This window comes from Pararge aegeria, chromosome 20, assembly GCF_905163445.1.
Source record: "Pararge aegeria chromosome 20, ilParAegt1.1, whole genome shotgun sequence".
NCBI classification, from domain to species: domain Eukaryota; kingdom Metazoa; phylum Arthropoda; class Insecta; order Lepidoptera; family Nymphalidae; genus Pararge; species Pararge aegeria.
This window is the reverse complement of record NC_053199.1, coordinates 13892252-13910722: the sequence shown is the minus strand read 5'-3', so window position 1 is coordinate 13910722 and position 18471 is coordinate 13892252. Positions and strand designations below refer to the sequence as shown.

The 18471-nt window shown below is 34.9% G+C and overlaps 1 protein-coding gene across 1 annotated transcript; it reads left to right on the top strand.

Annotated features, from left to right (window-relative positions):
* Positions 1-2541: 2541 nt before the first annotated feature.
* On the top strand, positions 2542-14920 carry LOC120632898. Its single transcript, XM_039902936.1, has 6 exons — positions 2542-2687; positions 7138-7231; positions 8372-8503; positions 8934-9028; positions 11761-11865; positions 14763-14920. Exons 1-6 carry the CDS (start codon positions 2542-2544, stop codon positions 14902-14904), a joined length of 714 nt encoding a protein of 237 aa, XP_039758870.1. The 3' UTR covers positions 14905-14920.
* Positions 14921-18471: the final 3551 nt, after the last annotated feature.

Here is an 18471-nt window from a genome sequence, read left to right as displayed (position 1 = left end):
GGATCATGCTTAAAGAGATTTCATCATCAACATTATCGTTATCAACGGCTTAACTAGTCCCATATATATATTTTTTTTTCTACTACACGTAAGCCCTTGTCTGCAATCTCACCTGATGTGAGATGATGCAATCCTAAGATGGTAGCTCACTAACCTTTTAAGGAGTATACTATCCATACCACTAATCGTTTTTAACAACAGGGAACACTAAATCGCTTAGCGGAACGTCCCTGACGGTAGGGCGGTAACCAGCCATGGTCAAAGCCTCCAACCACACCAGACCAGAGAAAATTCAGAAATTATAAATGCTCGTAGGTCTTTAGTATGAGTATTTTAGGAATTAAGTCTACGACATTTCTCCAAAAGAGTTTGGCGTGCTTAATGGATCTCTTGGGAGAAGCGGCTTCGCTGGAGTGACGTTATTATCAAGGCTGTTGGGGCTACCTGGACAAGGCTGGCGAGAGAGAGTAATAAATAGAAAAGAATGGAGGAGGTCTATGCCCAAAAATGGGCAGTCTAATTGACGTAAAATACCTAACATTGACATACAACGATTTTATAAATGACAAAGTAAAATAACAAAAATAATTAAGGTTAAATTTAAGATAGCAAATTATTGTAAAATTTTGACATACACAATTTGACTAAAATTACTATGAATAAATTTATTAATTACTATGTACGACTAAAAATTTTTATGTGTAACCACGAATGCGAATGTTTTACAGTTGGAAATAAAGGCTTTATTATTATTATTGTTATTATTAATAATGAAACTCTTAATAAAATATTATTATTATCAAATTGGTATGAGTGCTATTTACAGGGTGGGATTAAATAATGTGCCCTCGGGGTGCAGATGGCAGGGATTGGCCAAATTGGAATGCTATTATATCATACAGTTGTATTTAGACCATAAATAGGCTAACCTATACTCTATATTAATATTATAAGGTGGATTTTTGTAGGTGTGTTTGTACCGAATAGGCCCATAGAGTTCAAGTATCACTAAGTAACTTAGTCTATAATTTATTTAAAAAAAAAATTGGAAATCCTGTCCGATTTTCGTACAAGTATACATGACTTAACAAATATCAGTCGAACTGCACCTTAACTGAATTCCACAAATCTCTGAAATAAACCTTGACGCTTCAAAAGCAAAAAAACAAACGCAGATGAAGTCGCGAGCATCAGTTCCTAGTATATCACTAATTAGTAAAAAATATGTTATGAATAAAAGTGAAACTTACCTTTTTCGAATCTCACATCAGTTTCTTCTTTAGACTTTAAAACTTGAGTGGCATTAAACACCAATAGTTATTAATATTATTATTTAATTGAATTCAAGCTGAAGTAAAAAAAGTATATAACTCTATTATAAAACCTTTGTTATCCTCGACTTTAATATCTACCCTTGGCTTAGATATCTGGGTAAAAGGCTGGGCTAGAATAGCTTGCTTTATGCACTTGCTGTAGATCCTACTATTTATTCGTCCATTATTAATATTTCCAGTGTTAATCTTACCGCTATCTTTCTACAGGAGCTTACAAAAGATGTTTAGAGAATATTGTTTATATTTTAATTCTAATAAAGGAGACTTAAAAGTACACAGTTTTAGCGCATGCAAAACAAGAGCAAGTTTATAAAGCGAGCTAATAGCTCAGCAAAATATAAAGTAAAGTTGCACAGTCTGTATTTATGGAGGAAAACTGCTCCCGGAACCGCTGAATCCTATTCAATAAACTCTGAACATAATGCTTTTGATGCTATAATTTAAACTGCATTACGATGTGTGAGGGGTATTATTTTCATTCGAATAATAGCACTTAATATATATATTTTTTAATTTTTACAGCATTTATCGCCTAGGTAGTCGCTTATAGCTAGGCTAAGAAGACCTCACACGACATAATGTTTCACTTCCCCCCCGGTAAGGCTTAATCGTTTTTAAATTGTATAAAATAAAATAGGTACGCAAAATACTAAATATTGCTTAAAAAAATATTTTTTAATAAATAAATAAATAAATATACTAGGACATTACACAAATCGCCATCTAGTCCTAAAGTAAGCGAAGTTTGTGTTATGGGTACTAAGATGACTGATGAATAATTTTACGAATAATATACATAAATACTTATAAAATACAGATAAACATCCAGACACTGAAAAACATTCATATTAATCTCACAAACATTTTCCGTTTGTGGAATCGAACCCACGGCCTTCGACGCAGAAAGCAAGGTCGCTGCCCATTGCGCCAATCGTCCGTCAAATTTGCATAGATGATACTTAATTATGTTTATAATTAAATTTTTGTTAGGTGTACAATAAAGTGTATTTTCATTTCATTTCATTTCATTTCATTTCATTTCATTTCATTTCATTATGAATTAATCAGTATAGAACATCATTAATCATTAATCATGCAACTGCAACTGAAAATTAAGCTGATATTGCCGCGAAAAGCAGGAGAATCTGTATGGTGTAATTTATAATTTCTTCAATCTTTATACTCTACACCCAACAGACGTTCGGCAATGTACTTCCTATGCACGTCTCGCTCCGACACTGGAGCATCCTCAGCAGAGGTTGACTTTACAGTTCAGGAGAAGTTTTTTTCTCCTAAGCATTCTCCGGAGCAAAACGTGCTTAAATTCAAAATGAAGCACTTTTACAACGTCGAGTATGTCTGTTTGTAGTGACTCTACCACCGGTTATGAAGGCAGATTCTACCGAGAAGAAGCCGGCAAGAAACTCAGTAGTTGTTCGTTTATAAATTAAGCTAAAATTTCATATTATATATCATGGAATGGAATGAGTCACTCAGCGGGCGATGGAGAGGGCTATGCTCGGAGTATCTCTACGCGATCGAATCAGAAATGTGGAGATTCGTAGAAGAATCAGAGTTACCGACATAGCTCAACGAGTCGCGAAGCTGAAGTGGCAATGGGCCGGGCACATAGTTCGGCGAAAGGATGGACGTTGGGGTCCCAAGGTGCTGGAATGGCAGCCCCGAACTGGTAAGCGCAGCTTTGGTCGACCCCCAACGAGGTGGACAGGCGACATTAAGCGCGTCGCAGGTAGCCGCTGTATCCAAGCGGCACAGAACCGTGGAATTTTGAACTCCCTACAAAAGACCTATATCCAGCAGTGGACGTCTATCGGTTGATATGATGATGATGATATTATGGAATTACGAAAAGTCAAGCCTGCTTCTATCCAATATGTAATGTTTCGAGCAAAATTTTTTTTTCTGATTCTGATTCGGATCGAACTTATCCTTCATCATCATATCAACCCAATACCGGCCCACTACAGGGCACGGGTCTCCTGCCCGCGCTTGCCCCGTGCGAATTGGTGGACTCACACACCTTTGAGACTATTATAGAGAACTCTCAGGCATGCACCTTTAGGTTTTCCGTCGAAGTAAGTGATATTTTAGTAAATTTAACGCATATAACTTAGAAAAGTTGGACGATTCGTGCTGGGACTCAAACTTGGCACCCTAAAAACTGAGGTTGAAGTGCTACCTACTAGGCTATCACCGCTTCTCGAGATCCTCAGTCGATCATTTTTAGCACCATAACAACGTTGTAACTTAAAAGGAGTAAAACCACAATGAAATAATAGGAAATGAATGAATGAATACACTTTTATTGTACACCAAAGAAAAAAAAGTAGTTACAAAGATATAAATACATATCAAGAGAGTACATTTTATATTAATTGAAACAAAACACTAGCGGATACAACTAGCTCCGTACAGCACAAAATCGGTTGCAGTCTTTACGTGAACACTGACCGCAAAATCCTATTTAATACTCCATTTCGACAAATGTCTGAACATGAAAGCTTTTGATAAAGTACTTAGTTTGCAGTACACCACATAATGAAATGTGTGGAATAAACTTGGACGTAATTATTTTGTTAATGTCTTTTCATGGTACCGAACCTTAAAATTGAATAAGTGCGTGGCTAAAAAAAATTAAAAAACCGACTGCCGAGCTCTGATCGAAATTTAAAATTAATATATGGTGCCACCACTTCACAGAGCATGCAAGGAACGCGTCCTGCAACGTGTCATTAACCCGAGGCGTAGGTGGTATGCCTAATGTGCGTGTAATTACATCAAAAACCACGCCTTTCAGCCTTGAACACAGCATGCTGCTTGGCGACATAAATAAGCATGACAACTTTCACGGACGAGCCCTCCCACAAAAAGCCAAAACCTTAATGTTAAAGAGAACTAATAAAACATAATTACGCGCCCGAATTCATTATCCAAACATTCGTGACAATGTAAAGTTAAATTCAATTTCGTATTGAAACAAAAGTTGACCCGAATCGCAAGCTAATGTTGGGGTACGACCGACAAATTCACCAACGCGATTACTCGTACAAGTTTTACTTGCGCTTCGGTTCAACCAATGAACGCGTTCGTACCGATTGTTTTCGCCGACAATGCCAATTCTGTACACAAATCTTTTAACTTTGACAGGTGTAAAAGTAGTATTGTTCTTCTCGCAGTGAAATCTTCGGAAAAAGCTTTTACACCTGTCAATTTAGTTTCATATAGTTAGTGATGTTAAATTCATCATATCAACCCTTTACCAGCCCATTACAGGGCAAGGGTTAAATGTGAATGGCCGCCCAGTGCTATTTGGTGGATTCCAAACGCCTTTAAGAACATTATAGAGAACTATGAGGCATACATTTTTCCTCGGTGTTTTCCTTCACCGTTGAAGTAATTGATATTTTTATTTGCCTAAAATAAATATCATTTATTCGGTCAAAATAACCGAACCACTTAGCCCGTTAGCTAGTTAGTTAGTTAGGTTAGCCCGTTACCATCATCAGCCGAGATTGCAGCCTAGGATTGACTTGCAGTAGAACAAAAAATAAAGAAACGCATATTGTAAAAGGTACAAATAAGGCGCTATTGAATTAAGGGACCAAAAAAAGAAATTTACAATCTACGTGTTACAATACCGTTGGCAGTATTTGAAAGTAAATACTGTCGATCTATACCCAAGTTAAATAAAGCAACATCAATAATGTAAGATTATCAAGGAGCACGCAAAAACCAAAATAAATTATGCTTGCTTTATCGTAACTAAAAAATAATTTACCAAAAGTTTAAATTCCACGGTGGAGATAAAAAAAATAAAAGAAATATTATATATTTTTACGTTGTAAAGGCTAGGCATTTGGTTTTAATTTTTTTTTCTTAACAGAGCGGCTATTTTGATCGACTCTATGTTACAGTGCGTTGTTTTCTTTGAGCGTCTCGTACCTCAGCCTCGAGCATAAGTAAATAAGTGTTTTGGACAATCCCTACTAATATTATAAATGTGTAAGTTTGTAACGCTTTCACACAAAAACTACTGAACCGATCATCATGAAACTATGTACACATATTCCTGAAGGTATTAAAAGTAATTTAGAATGCTTTTTATCCCGAAATTAAGCTCAGTTCTTTTGGGAGAGGGTTCGACATAACGCCGTCAAATGATAACCAATTTAAATAATTACTTACTTACTTTTTTTATAAATGAATACACATCTTAAAAATTTCAGTAGAATTACACCTAAATTTTAATGCCACATGTCTTTCGAAAAACGAAAACAAACGCAGACGAAGTCGCGGGTAACAGCTAGTTATATATAGTTCAGAGAACAATTGTATATACTGATATCTATCCACATTCGAGTCAGTTCATAGCCGTCGCTAACGTAGTTGTGTTGAGGTTATTCAACAGGTTAATAAACTATGCATTTTGTCGATATCTGATCCATTGAAAGGTATCATAAATTTAACAAATAGTCGTAATCGGTGGCTACCTTTTCAACGAAAATTTAAAGATGATTGTAATAGTTTTAACCTATTATAATTTTATAGTCGTGCATTAAAATATCGTAAGCTTTCCAATACTACAAACCGTGAACAGTTAGCATGTTGACTGATTACTGGAATGTTTGACCACCGACTACGTTTATTTGATAATTAAAAGCTTCGCTATAAACGCAAGTTTTTAAGCTTTATTTAATTATTTAATTAACTATTTTTTCCGTTTTCTTAACCGACTTCAAAGAAGGTTCTGAATTCGTTAGAATCTTGTTTAATTCATAGCCCGGACTTAGTTTGCTATTAGAATTAAATAACTTCGCAGTCGGGTTTTTGTATTAGACATTGATATTTTCATAATTTTTTTCCAATGTTATTATTTAACACGATACTTACTAGGTATTTTTTTCGAAACTGATCAATTATAGAGCAATTTTATTAATTTCAAGTTTCATGTACGAGTATGAATACGTACAGGAAGAGAAAGAGGCCTTTCAAAATTATTTATCCAAATAAACCTACAACAGGCGTTAAGTGTGACTGCGTTCACAATAAGCTCGCTTTGGTCCATACAGAATTAACGTTCTGCTAATCCACAATCAAAATGAAACCCTATATCCAAATGTTAAGATTAAAATTGGATTAGAAAATTATAACAAAGTTATACATAGGTTATTATAGGTCTAGTTTTATCCATGCTAAGTAGTTTTCTGGGACATACACTCTGTTAATTCCAAGTAAGCCAGTCGTTTGAGTAAATTACCGTTTATAATATTTATTTCATTATTAATGTGGTGCATAAAGCAAGTTGTCACGTACGTATTTAAGTTAATTTAGCATTGGTAACTAACTTTATAAAAAGTAGTTACAAGCAATTCCGAGATCCAGTTTCCCGCTGTATCAAATAGCAAATTCCTTGCGGTGTATTTCTTGCACGTAACTATAAAAGATCCGTCAAAATAAAACATTTAAAATAAAAAAATAAAATGTCAACAATCATTTCAGTCCCTTTAGTTTAAAGCCTGTAATTTTCAATAAACAGTCGACTTCGGTACTTTCCAAATTGTGTGGAATGATCGGTAAACCATAATTAAATTACTATCTGCGATCAAGCGTAGGTCTGCGTTCTAATCAGCGTTCATATTTGCGTCCTGCGTGCGTCTAATCACAAAAATCTTGGTCACTCTTGGCTCATGGTTATTCGAAGGCTATTTTTTAGATATTCTTGATTACAACATATATCAATATGCTATAATAATAATATTGATATTCTTTATTTTCATTTCAGGCTATATCTTCTTCATACAATACTCAAAGAAAATGTGAACTCACAAAAGAGACAGAGAAGATATCTTCTTTTTACGCCCAGCACTCAATGGGGAGTAAGTCAACAGATTATTATACATTAAAGTCTTAACAGAACCGATCTGCCTCTACTTTTGTAGATTTAATTCAGACTAGTAGCTTCAATTACAGGTTTTTGTTTTTATTTCCTTTAACAACTTATTTTATTTCGGTAGTAATTTAGTATAGGTATCAAACCGATACTTTACTTCGTGTGCTTACTCAAAAGAATTAAGGTATCTTGAGACACCGGTCCGAAAAAAATCACAATACATTTCAGTCTTTGAGTCTAATTTTTACCAACTAGTACTAATCTATTCCGAGCTGCCGATTAAATCATGTTCCGCTATAACAGACCCCTTTCACGTTTGGTCACACTGAATATTTGTCGCTATTTGATGGCCACGGGACATTTGCGTTGCGCGAATTACACATCGCGCGGTTAGTAAGATATGCAAGTAATTCGAGGCTGTTACAAAAATGATTTCGTAGTTTTACTTTTAAATTCGGCAGAATTATTAATTAGATTTTAAATTATATTTTTAATTAGATCTTAAATTAGAATTTAACTGGACAGTTATTTAATGAGCAGCGGAACGAGGTGGTTGTTCTTTCGATACACTCAATTTTTTCTTACTTTTTCTATAATGTAAACAGTCGTCATTACTTTTTAGTGTGATGTAAACATTTTCAAAAATCAAGCTTGGTAAAATAAATAAAACAAACAAAATAAATAAAATGAGTTTTTCTTTTTGTGTTGTTTTTATGATTATCTTAACAATATAAAATAAAATTTACACTAAATAGTAACGAAAAGTTTATTTTAATTAAAAGACAGGACAGAATGGAAAAAAATACAACTAAGCTCGCGCCGTCTTCAGCCGTGGCCCGTGTCTGTAGAGGATGTTGTATTTTTCAATGTTAGAAAACGATTTATGGGAGACTAAGGTAACAGCGACATCAATTTATTAACATCGCGATTTGTCCAATGGCCAGCACGCAAAGCATGGTCACCTGTTACATTTTCCATACGTAATTCGGTCGGAGATAAGTGCAATACGTCTACATAGTTGCTTTGAGTTACGAATACTAAAGATATTGAATGAGAGTAAAAACTATATGCCAATTTTTAATCAAAATAAGTAACAATCCGGTGATATATAGCCCGTGTTTTTCAGGTATTTGTAACAGTGTCTATCCCACTCCCTCATCCAGAGACCCTAGTATCAGTGGCGTGGTTCATAGAAGCAAACTACTATAACGTGGACAACGCGACATACTTCGAGCCTCTACTTGGTGACATTGGCGATGTGAGTTCCTATGTATCATCAATTTTCTTTTTTTTTGTAATTATTATTAATTTTTGTACCTATACTTCGAGGAATTATTAATTTTATAAATTTAAAATGCATATATAATTTTCGTAACCGGCAGGATTTGAACCTGTGACTCTCTGACAATCTTTAAAAAAACATGTCTGATTGTAATATTGACCTCCCATGCTATTAAAATGGACATAATTGATAACCCTAGATGGCCTGCAACGAGGACGTCGAGTCTATAGAGCATTTGCTTTTTAAATACGACGGTTTGGATATTTTTACTAAAAAGTTATAATATTTAAGACACCACGCCAACCAATAACTAAGCAATGTGAAGGGTTTAAACTAAATTGTTCAATAACTCAGTCCATTAGCTAGAGTAATATGATATGTCTATGCTGTATATATATTTCTACAGGTACCTACGGTACGTCGTGAACGCAGTACAAAAGAACGGAACAGCATGATCACCCGCCACACCATTTACACCTCTATCGAAACCATGCTTGACAGGTAACTTTATTACTTATTTATTTATACATATACAAAATAGCTCACCCTTTACTGACTATTTCAAATATATGGAGACCGTATATATGCTGGGAAAGTGTACGTCTGGACGGTCAAACTGAAAAGCACAATTATAGCGAGATTTGGTCTACTACTAATGCCATCTGTTGGCTGATAATCTCTTTGTCTACGGTTGGCATATAAACAACTAATTTGAATTTTTGAAATTTCGCAGTATCATAGTTTAGGAGTCTGGCATGAAACTACAATACCTTATATTCTAAAGAATCTACCTTGAAATAGGTTAAATGATTGATATAGAATTATAAAGCATAGTTCGTGATATTATAATGTCTACGAAGGAGTTTAATGGAACGTAGAAACTTTTTATCAAATCACAATTTTATAATCTCTAGAACGTTAAAAAACTTAGAATGGGTAGTCATTGCGGCGCTTTTGCTTCTTTTTTTCATCTAGAGAAAATTACGTATATCATCAAAAATATTGTGTTCTTTGAATGGGTAAGAGTACGGAATCGGTATCATGAACTTTCAGTGAAGTAAAATAGCATCAATAAATGATTAATGACGCTAGTCTTTGACATTTCTTTTAAGTTACATCGAATTATTAATTATTGTTTAAATTTTATGTAATAGCAATTTTCATTCTCTTTTATAAGGAAATCGTTTTCGTAGATGAGACGACAATAAGCCACATATTATTGGCTAGATATAAAAAATTATACTGACATATAAAACAAATATACCTACATAACAATAGATGAATTCTAAGCGAATGATAATAATTCCAGCTATTATGTAACACTAATAAACCGTTAGTACGTGGCGGTTGCCTAATCCAGCAATTTTGTTGCCGAACACGACCCGCTGAGTTACGTAAATGAAATATTTACTCGTCGGATACATAAGTAAAAGATTAAAAGACACTTGATTTTCACTGCGTTCTTCTTTGCGTACTCAAGAGCCAAGACTTCTTCTGTTTCACAGTTTTACATGTAATTTTAAAGTTGTGTCCACCTTCGTGGAGCAGTCGTGAATGCTGCTGTAGGTAGAGATAATTGGGGATTAGGACAAGTAATTAGGACCCGGGTTCGAATAAAGGAATGTTTAATTTCAACGTTCATGGTTTCGGCCATGACAAGTTAACACCCTACTGATAAATACGTGCCAAGTGATTGTGTCTTCCAATACGAACCCGCGTAAGTTTATATTACCCTTACGATACCATAAGGGACCTTCGTCTCCAGAGTAAGCAAAGACGGCTTCTTGTTCTTCTTTCTTACTCTGAAGGAGAACCATGCGTATCTTTGGAGACGTCCATAAAAAATTAAACTAAATTAGCCATAATCCACGAAAAAATGACAAATTTTATACCCTACAACTTACAGAACATTTAAGACACGCTTTCTTCTGGACTTAAAAATTTTGCGTTATTTTTTTATTTGTAGCGGTGATAGCGCATTGGGTCGGCGCTCGACTTCACTTTCGGGGGACTGCAACCGATTTTGTGCTGTACGGAGCTAGTTGTATCTCGCGAGTTTTTTGTTTCAATTAATATTTCCTATTATTTCATTGTGGTTTTACTCCTTTTAAGTTATAACATCGTTTTTCTGGTTTTAAATACCATCGAGTAAAAATCACGAGAAGCGGTGATAGCCCAGTGGGTAGCACTTCGATATCACTTTCGGGGTGCCAAGTTCGAATCCCAGCTCGCACCTCTAACTCTTCTAAATTATGTGCGTTTCAAGTAATTACAATAATAATAATAACTAAAATCACTTGCTTCAACGGTGAAGGTAAAATCGTGAGGAAAACTGCATGCCTGAGAGTTCTACATAATGTTCTCAAAGGTGTGTGGATTTCCACACTTCAATCCACACTGGGCTAACGTGTACTACGGCCTTGACCCCTTCTCATTGTAGGAGGATACCCATGCTCTGTAGTGGGCCAGTTAGGGGTTGATGTGATGATGATGACGATGGTTTATTTATTCTCAACTGACAACTAATATTCTCCTAATTCACTAGCTTAGACTATAATATTTCTTGCATCTATGAATATCTGTCCACATCTATCTTTTTCTACATATATTTTAAACATATACCTAATTATACAAATAAATCATACAGCAACTCTTGATCAGTCAGAGTACAACAAGGAGTTTTTTTTTTAATAACTGAGATAAGTAAAAGGTAACAGCCTTTTATCAATTTTTGATTTAGATAATGGAATTTAAAAAATAGTAGGCTAATATAAAAAAAATATAAAAAAAATCTTTAACAGGCACTCATAGAGTGTTCATACTTATTTGTAATTGTACTGTTAAAATCATTGTGATGGTAATAACTGACTACATTCGTTAGCTTAAAACTAAAGCCCTCCGAAAAAAAGAAGGTCTGGTCGAAGAAAATCCCGCAACCAACTTAGCCGGGTTTTTTTTTTATTATTACAATCTTATACTCGTAGCTTTAAGAAAAATTTAGTTAAATTGAATTATTAATAAATAAATATGTTTTTTTTTAATTAGCACAGTTATAAAATAATATAAAGTGATTCTTTGATTGGTGTGAATTTAGGCGATGTGATTCTAGACCATCAAAAGTGGATTAACATTTAAATGTCCGTGGCAAAAATATGAAGGGTCCCGATAATTCAAGATTGTACCTAATAACTTATGTAGAAGGCATGCAAAATGTTCTTTTCGTCGGTTTTCAGACACAATTACCTCGGCCGACAGTGCTTACTCAGGGCCATTTGCGAGAGCGCCTCGCAATTCCTGCATAACGGCGTTTTAGGCGATTTACTCCACCTCGTGCTCACGTGAGTTGCTTTGAGATAAGTAAAGCTTAAATTTAGTCAGCGGGGTTTTCTTCTAAATAGTCCAAAACATGCAATAGTCCATAATCTTATACTAAACTATACTTCTATACTAATATTATAAAGAGGTAAAGTTTGTGAGATTGTGACACTGTCGGGGAAAATCTCTGGATCTTCCAAACCGATTTTGAAAATTCTTTCACTAATATAAAACCACATTATTGCGATTGCCATAGGCTATATATTAAACTTAACTGTAAAGAACTCTACTCTGTCAGATTTGCACAGTAATTCGTATACTATAAAGCTGGAGATTTTTTTTTTGTTTATTTGAATGAATGAATGAATGAATACACTTTTATTGTACACCACAGAGAAAATTTACAGAGATACAAATACAACAGCACAATAAGGTAGAACGTACAATTTGGCGGTGGTATTTGTTTACTTAAATGCGATGATCTCAGGAATTACTAATCCGATTTGAAAAATTATTTCAGTGTTAGATAGCCCATTAAACGAGAAAGGCTAAAGAGTATATATGATCATGCTAAGACCAATAGGAGCATAGCACCAATGAAGATGCATAGAAGATATGCTTAATTCCTGGAAAAAAATCAATGAGTTGCAATAACGCACAGACTTATTCACCGCTGGTAACGCCGCAAGGCGCAGCTAGTATTTCCATAAACCAACTACTTTTACCAACTAGTTTTTGATATAAACGTCAAAGTGTGCAGAGTTAAAAAGTTTCACCCACAATAAATTGTGATGCATAGCTGACCAGTACATAAACTTTAGTCGACTCACTAAAAGCATAAATCCAACTCACCCACAAAATAATAACGCACACACGACCCGATAATAGCAAATATAACCAGTTCCAAAAACCAATCAAACATTTGACCGGCAATTCTACCTCATTAAACTCCATACCGCCCAATAGTGTTGACATTGTAAAACGCAAGCAATACAGAAACCTATCTTTAAGAAAATACGGTTTAAATTTCGAAAATAACACCAAACATTTGATATTAGGGTAGTAATATGTGAACATGTGGTGGCTGTGAAACATTGTGAGAGATGAAATCTAATAAATGTAGCAGCCATTTACAGGGTGCGGAGGCTAGGTGCAAAGGTAGTATATCATTTGTCCAACACGCTAGAAATTTTATTGGACCAGTCAGTTAGGGCTCATGCAGAGGAATAGTAATAGAATCGAAAGAAAGAAAGAAAACTTTTATTTACAACTAGCTTTTGCCCGCGGCTTCGCTCACGTTATTTTCAATTTTTTATTGGGTAAATTTTAACTACAAATTTTTAAAAAAGAGTCTTGCTACTAATAGAAAAATAAATTTACATTCAGTAAATTTAGAAACTTTCATATTAATTTTCATCCCCTATTTGATGCCTTTGGAGTTGGAATTTTTAGAATTTGTGAAACACGTATTTCTTTATGTTTAATCGAAAACCTAAAATCAAAGTTTCATGGATGTAACTTAAAAAATAAATTGATAAATTTCATACAAACTTGCATCCCCCATTTAACCCTCTTAGGGTTGGAATTTTCAAAAATCTCTAACGGATGCCTACGTTGTAATAAATATCTGTGTGCAAAATTTCAGCCCGATCCGTCAAGTGGTTAGAACTGTGCGTTGATAGATCAGTCAGTCAGTCTTTGCCTTTTAAATAAAATATAGAAGATTTATCTATTTATATTCAATTTTCATTGAAAACATACGTTAAGCATCGTCATTAAACATGTTCAAATCTCGTTTGTTTTAACACTTTTTGGACCTTCAAAATTCTTCATTAAAGTTATCGTGGGATAGGTATGCATAAGACGTATCTATGTTTTATATTCTTCATTTGTTTTATTGTATATGTTATATATTACGTTTCTCAATAGATATTTCTCTTTAGTTATATTATAATCTTTTTATAATCTTTAGCTTTTAAGTCTTCTTAATCTAAGCACAATTATTAAAACTCTGTCCACATTACCAATTGTTATTAAAGAAATTGGTAGAAATTGCCTCCAGACATAAGTTGCGCCTATGTTTATATTACTTTTTAACTATGCTACAAATTATTACAACAAACAAACATTTAGCTTCATTTGCTTTTCCGCGAAATGTATTCCTCATGTATTCCTCAGTAGAGTACAAACTGCAACTCAGACCGATTTAACCCATAAAAATTTGACGAGATCCACGATAATTTTCCCCTGTTTTCTCATCCAAAACTGAGCCGCTTCAATTCTTTTTGGCATGAAAATTTTAAGAAATATCAAGAGGTTTCTCGTTATGTCTTTCATATTATTATTTTTGCTTATATTTGGTTTGGGAGATTCCGGGGTCGATCACCGGCAGGAAAAATTTGGTAATTAATAATTTCAGAACTTCCTCTGTTCTGGTCACGTAGTAGGTTTACCACCCTACAGACATATTTCAATACGATGCTGCGTAGAAACCGCTTAGGGCTATGGATTCAATATAACTGGCATAACCCTAACAGGTGATCCCGATTTGACGGCCGATTGGCGCAGTGAGCAGCGCCCCTGCTTTCTCAGTCTATGGCCGTGGGTTCGATTCCCACAGGTGGAAAATATTTGTGTTATGAACATGAATGTTTTTCAGTGTCTGGGTGTTTATATGTGTATTATAAGTATTTATGTATATTATTCATAAAAATATTCATCAGTCATCTTAGTACCCATAACACAAGCTACGCTTACTTTGGGGCAAGATGGCGATGTGTGTATTGTAGTAGTATATTTATTATTATTTATTTATTATACCATCTTAGACTTCAACAGTTACCACCAGGTGATATTGCTGTCAAGGACTAATTTGTAGTGGAATAAAAATAAGTTCTTACCTTTCCTTCTCTGTCTGCAGACCTTCAACTTCGATGCCAGAGGAGGAAATAGAAGATATCTACTACGAAGCAGAGTACTGGGGTCTTGAGGATAAATGCGAGGATTACGTAGACTGGTGCCCGGAGAACCCCATCGATTATATATCAATTAGTTTAGAATAAAGTAATTTTAAGCTTAGATTTTTTTATTCATTTATTTATTACATTAAAGTCAAAGTCAAAAATATCTTCTATCTCTATTCAAGTAGGCCCATAGGTTCATCTATCTTTATTCAAGTAGGCCCATAGGTGGCACTTTTAATGCGTACATCAGAAATGATGGCGATAACCATATTCGTAAACTTAAACTAAAGCTACCAGGGTTCCAAACGCGTCCTGTTCTAAGAAGAAGTCCACAACAAACTTAGCCGGGTGTTTTTTTTTTTCTATCACCATCTCACATTGTCGTTTTATATTATTAGAAGAGCAACCTGGTTAGAGCAATAATTCACACCCAAGCTTTTTTATCGATTACGTAGTCCTTTATACTATAATAGTACTTTTCAATAAGCTTACGTTTAATACAAACTTTGAACTTTTTAAGAGAAATCTCTACGACAGACTACATGTCAGCACTTCACAGCAAAGTGATGGTGTAGTCTAAGACGGTAGGGGGCTAGCCTGCAGTTACATTAAACCTCCTCCGAATCGGTTTCTACACGACATCATACCGGAACCGTCTTCGTTCGTAGGGTACAAGCAACAGTGTCGTAGAAGTACAGCTTTTTGTGACAGCTCGTCCGGGGAAGCACTAACGCCAGGCTTATTCCTGTTGCTAAGCAGCATGCAATGCTGTTTTCCGCTGGTGTTAGCTCGTATATCCTACTGATATTATAAATGTGAAAGTGTGTATGTTTGTTACATCACGTAAAAACGGCTGAACGGATTTGGCATGGAAAAGAACATAGGCTACTTTTATCTTTTTCTTTTATTTATATTTTATTTTGACGGCCGATTGGCGCAGTGGGCAGTAACACTGCTTTCTGAGTTCAAGGCCGTGGGTTCGATTCCCACGAATGGAAAATGTTTGTGTGATGAACATTAATGTTTTTAATGTCTGGGTGTTTATATGTATATTATAAGTATTAAGGTATATTATTTATCAAAATAGTCATCTTAGTACTCATAACACAAGCTACGCTTACTTTGGGGCTATGCTATGGAAAAGGACATGTACTTTCTACACCGATCTCTCAAATAGTTCCCGTGAAAAGATTAAAAATTGGTAACGGGCGAAGCTTTGGACCCAATTCTGAAGTCCACGCAGACGAAGTCGCCGGAAGAAGCTAGTCAGTTGTAAATTAAAAGAGCAGTTTATTTTTTACTTTGTAAACCAACTCGCAACATAATAGTATGGCAGTAAAAATAAAGCGTGGGTTCCCATATTTTTGATCAACAAAACAAAACAAAACAAGAGGGAACTTTTGAGTCTTTTTTCTAAAAAAGCACGAGTCAGCTATCAAGGGGCAATAGATAAAACAACAATCCGTTGTATTGAGCGAAAAAGCGTCCAAAAGCTTCACCATGCAATCCGGTGTTCAATCAAAATATCGTTATCGGATGCGCGTAGGGTTGCCACACGTTAAAAATAATTATAACTTTCTAACTAAAACTAGTGAATATTTTTTTTCAGTATTATAATTTACGACTGTAAATAGCAAACAAACAGGTAGATATTTTAAATCAGTACTATTTGTTACTAAAATATAGTTATAGTAAATTTTGGTGTAAAATACAAAAAAAAGACAAATATAAAAGACACGTGTGGCAACCCTACGCGCATCCGATAACGATATTTTGATTGAACACCGGATTGCATGGTGAACACTGAGTAACACTGATAAAGTGCAGGTAGTAAAACATAAACAAAATCAATGACAAGAATCAAAATAAAACACTGTTTTCTATTTACGTACGCAACACTTCTGAGCACGGATAAGACTACATGAAGAATTAGAATTCAGCATTGGATCCAGCGAAAAATTTAATTATAATATACTTTTGAATTTTCTGAAAAGATTCTGATTTATTTTTGTACCTCAAATTTGAAATAATCAGAAAACGTGGCAACCCTAGATGCCCATCAACGAACGTTGCCCTACACAACACATGAACCTTATAACTACCAACAAAAGGTTCAAATTGTGCAACTTTTAAGTTTTATTACGTACATAAAACGGTAAATATTGGCGTATAGGTAAATTGCTTGCAGATTCAATGCAGTACCTATATTAGCAGTATCTTTATAGGGGCTGTAAGCAGCGTGTTTTAGAAAGTATCTTTTGAACAAGAACCCCTTAACTTTTTAATGCGTTTTTGATTTTGTTCATCACATTATACCATACATATTGACATATTATTATTTGTTCCTAATTTTTTTATTTAATCATCATATTATTTAACTCTTTATTTATACACTACTATGAAGTTGGGGAAATATAAGAGTAATAGAAATACAAAGACGGAAATAGAATACAAAAGGCGGCCTTATCGCTTAGTAGCGATCTCTGCCAGGCAACCTTAGGATTAGAACAATACTATAATAATTATCAAGCAATTACCAGCCCATAACATAACCATTCCATACCGGTTTTTTCTGAGATGAATCAGGTTTAGGACCGTAGTCCACCACGCTAGATGAGTGCGGATTGGTAGACTTTACACGCCTTTTTGACCTTTATTGAGAACTCTCGTTCTTCCTTCATAGTTAAAAGCTAGTAATATTTAATTGCATAAATTAAAGATCCACAGAAGTGTAAAACTAAACAGGTTGAAGCCCTAGACACAAGGCTGCCAGGCTTTATTTATTTACATATTCTGTATTGTTATTATGTGTAGTATTCGTAATAATAAAAGCTGAAAAGGATAAAGTATCTAAATACTTCGACCTTGCTCACGAGATTACCGCAATGTGGAGTGTTAAGGCGACCGTTATTATTCCAACATTCATTTCAGTCAATGGTCTTCTGGCGAACGCTTCGTCCAACATCTTAAGAAGCTTTCGCTTGGTTGGATCAAGGGTCGGATACAGAAAGTAGTAGTCCTTGTAACGGCGCGTATTGCGAGGAGGTTCCTCAATCTGGAGCCCTGACCGCCGGTTGCTTGGGCATTCGAAAGCCCCGCAAGCGTAGAAGTGGATGTTTTTTCATTTTTTTCTTTTTTAATATTTTAATAGCGGTGTTTCAATGTATTTAAATTAAATTGTTTACGTACACATAAAAAAATAAATGGTAGTAGTTTAAGAATAATCAATGGAGCGTCATAATCACAAACCTTAAAATAAAAGCTGCCAATATTAATGCAAGCGTTGATGGTCCAGTGGGTATCGGCGGTAGTCCAGCTCGACTTCACTTTCGGGGGGCCGAGTTCGAATCCCGGCCCGCAACTCTAACTTATCTATGTTATGTGCGTTTAAGAAATTAAAATATAACTTGCTCCAACGGTGAATGAAAACATCGTGACGAAACCTGCATGCCTGAGAGTTCTACATAATTTTCTCAAACTTCAAAGGTGTGTGGAGTTTACCAATCCGCACTGGGACAGAGTGTTGGACTACGGCCCTAATCCCTTCTCATTGTGGGAGGAGACCCGTGCCCTGTAGTTGGCCGGAAATGGGTTGATATGATGATGATGTTGATGAATAATTATGCAAGTTATTTGTATAAAAAGTTTATCACTATCATTTTCTTC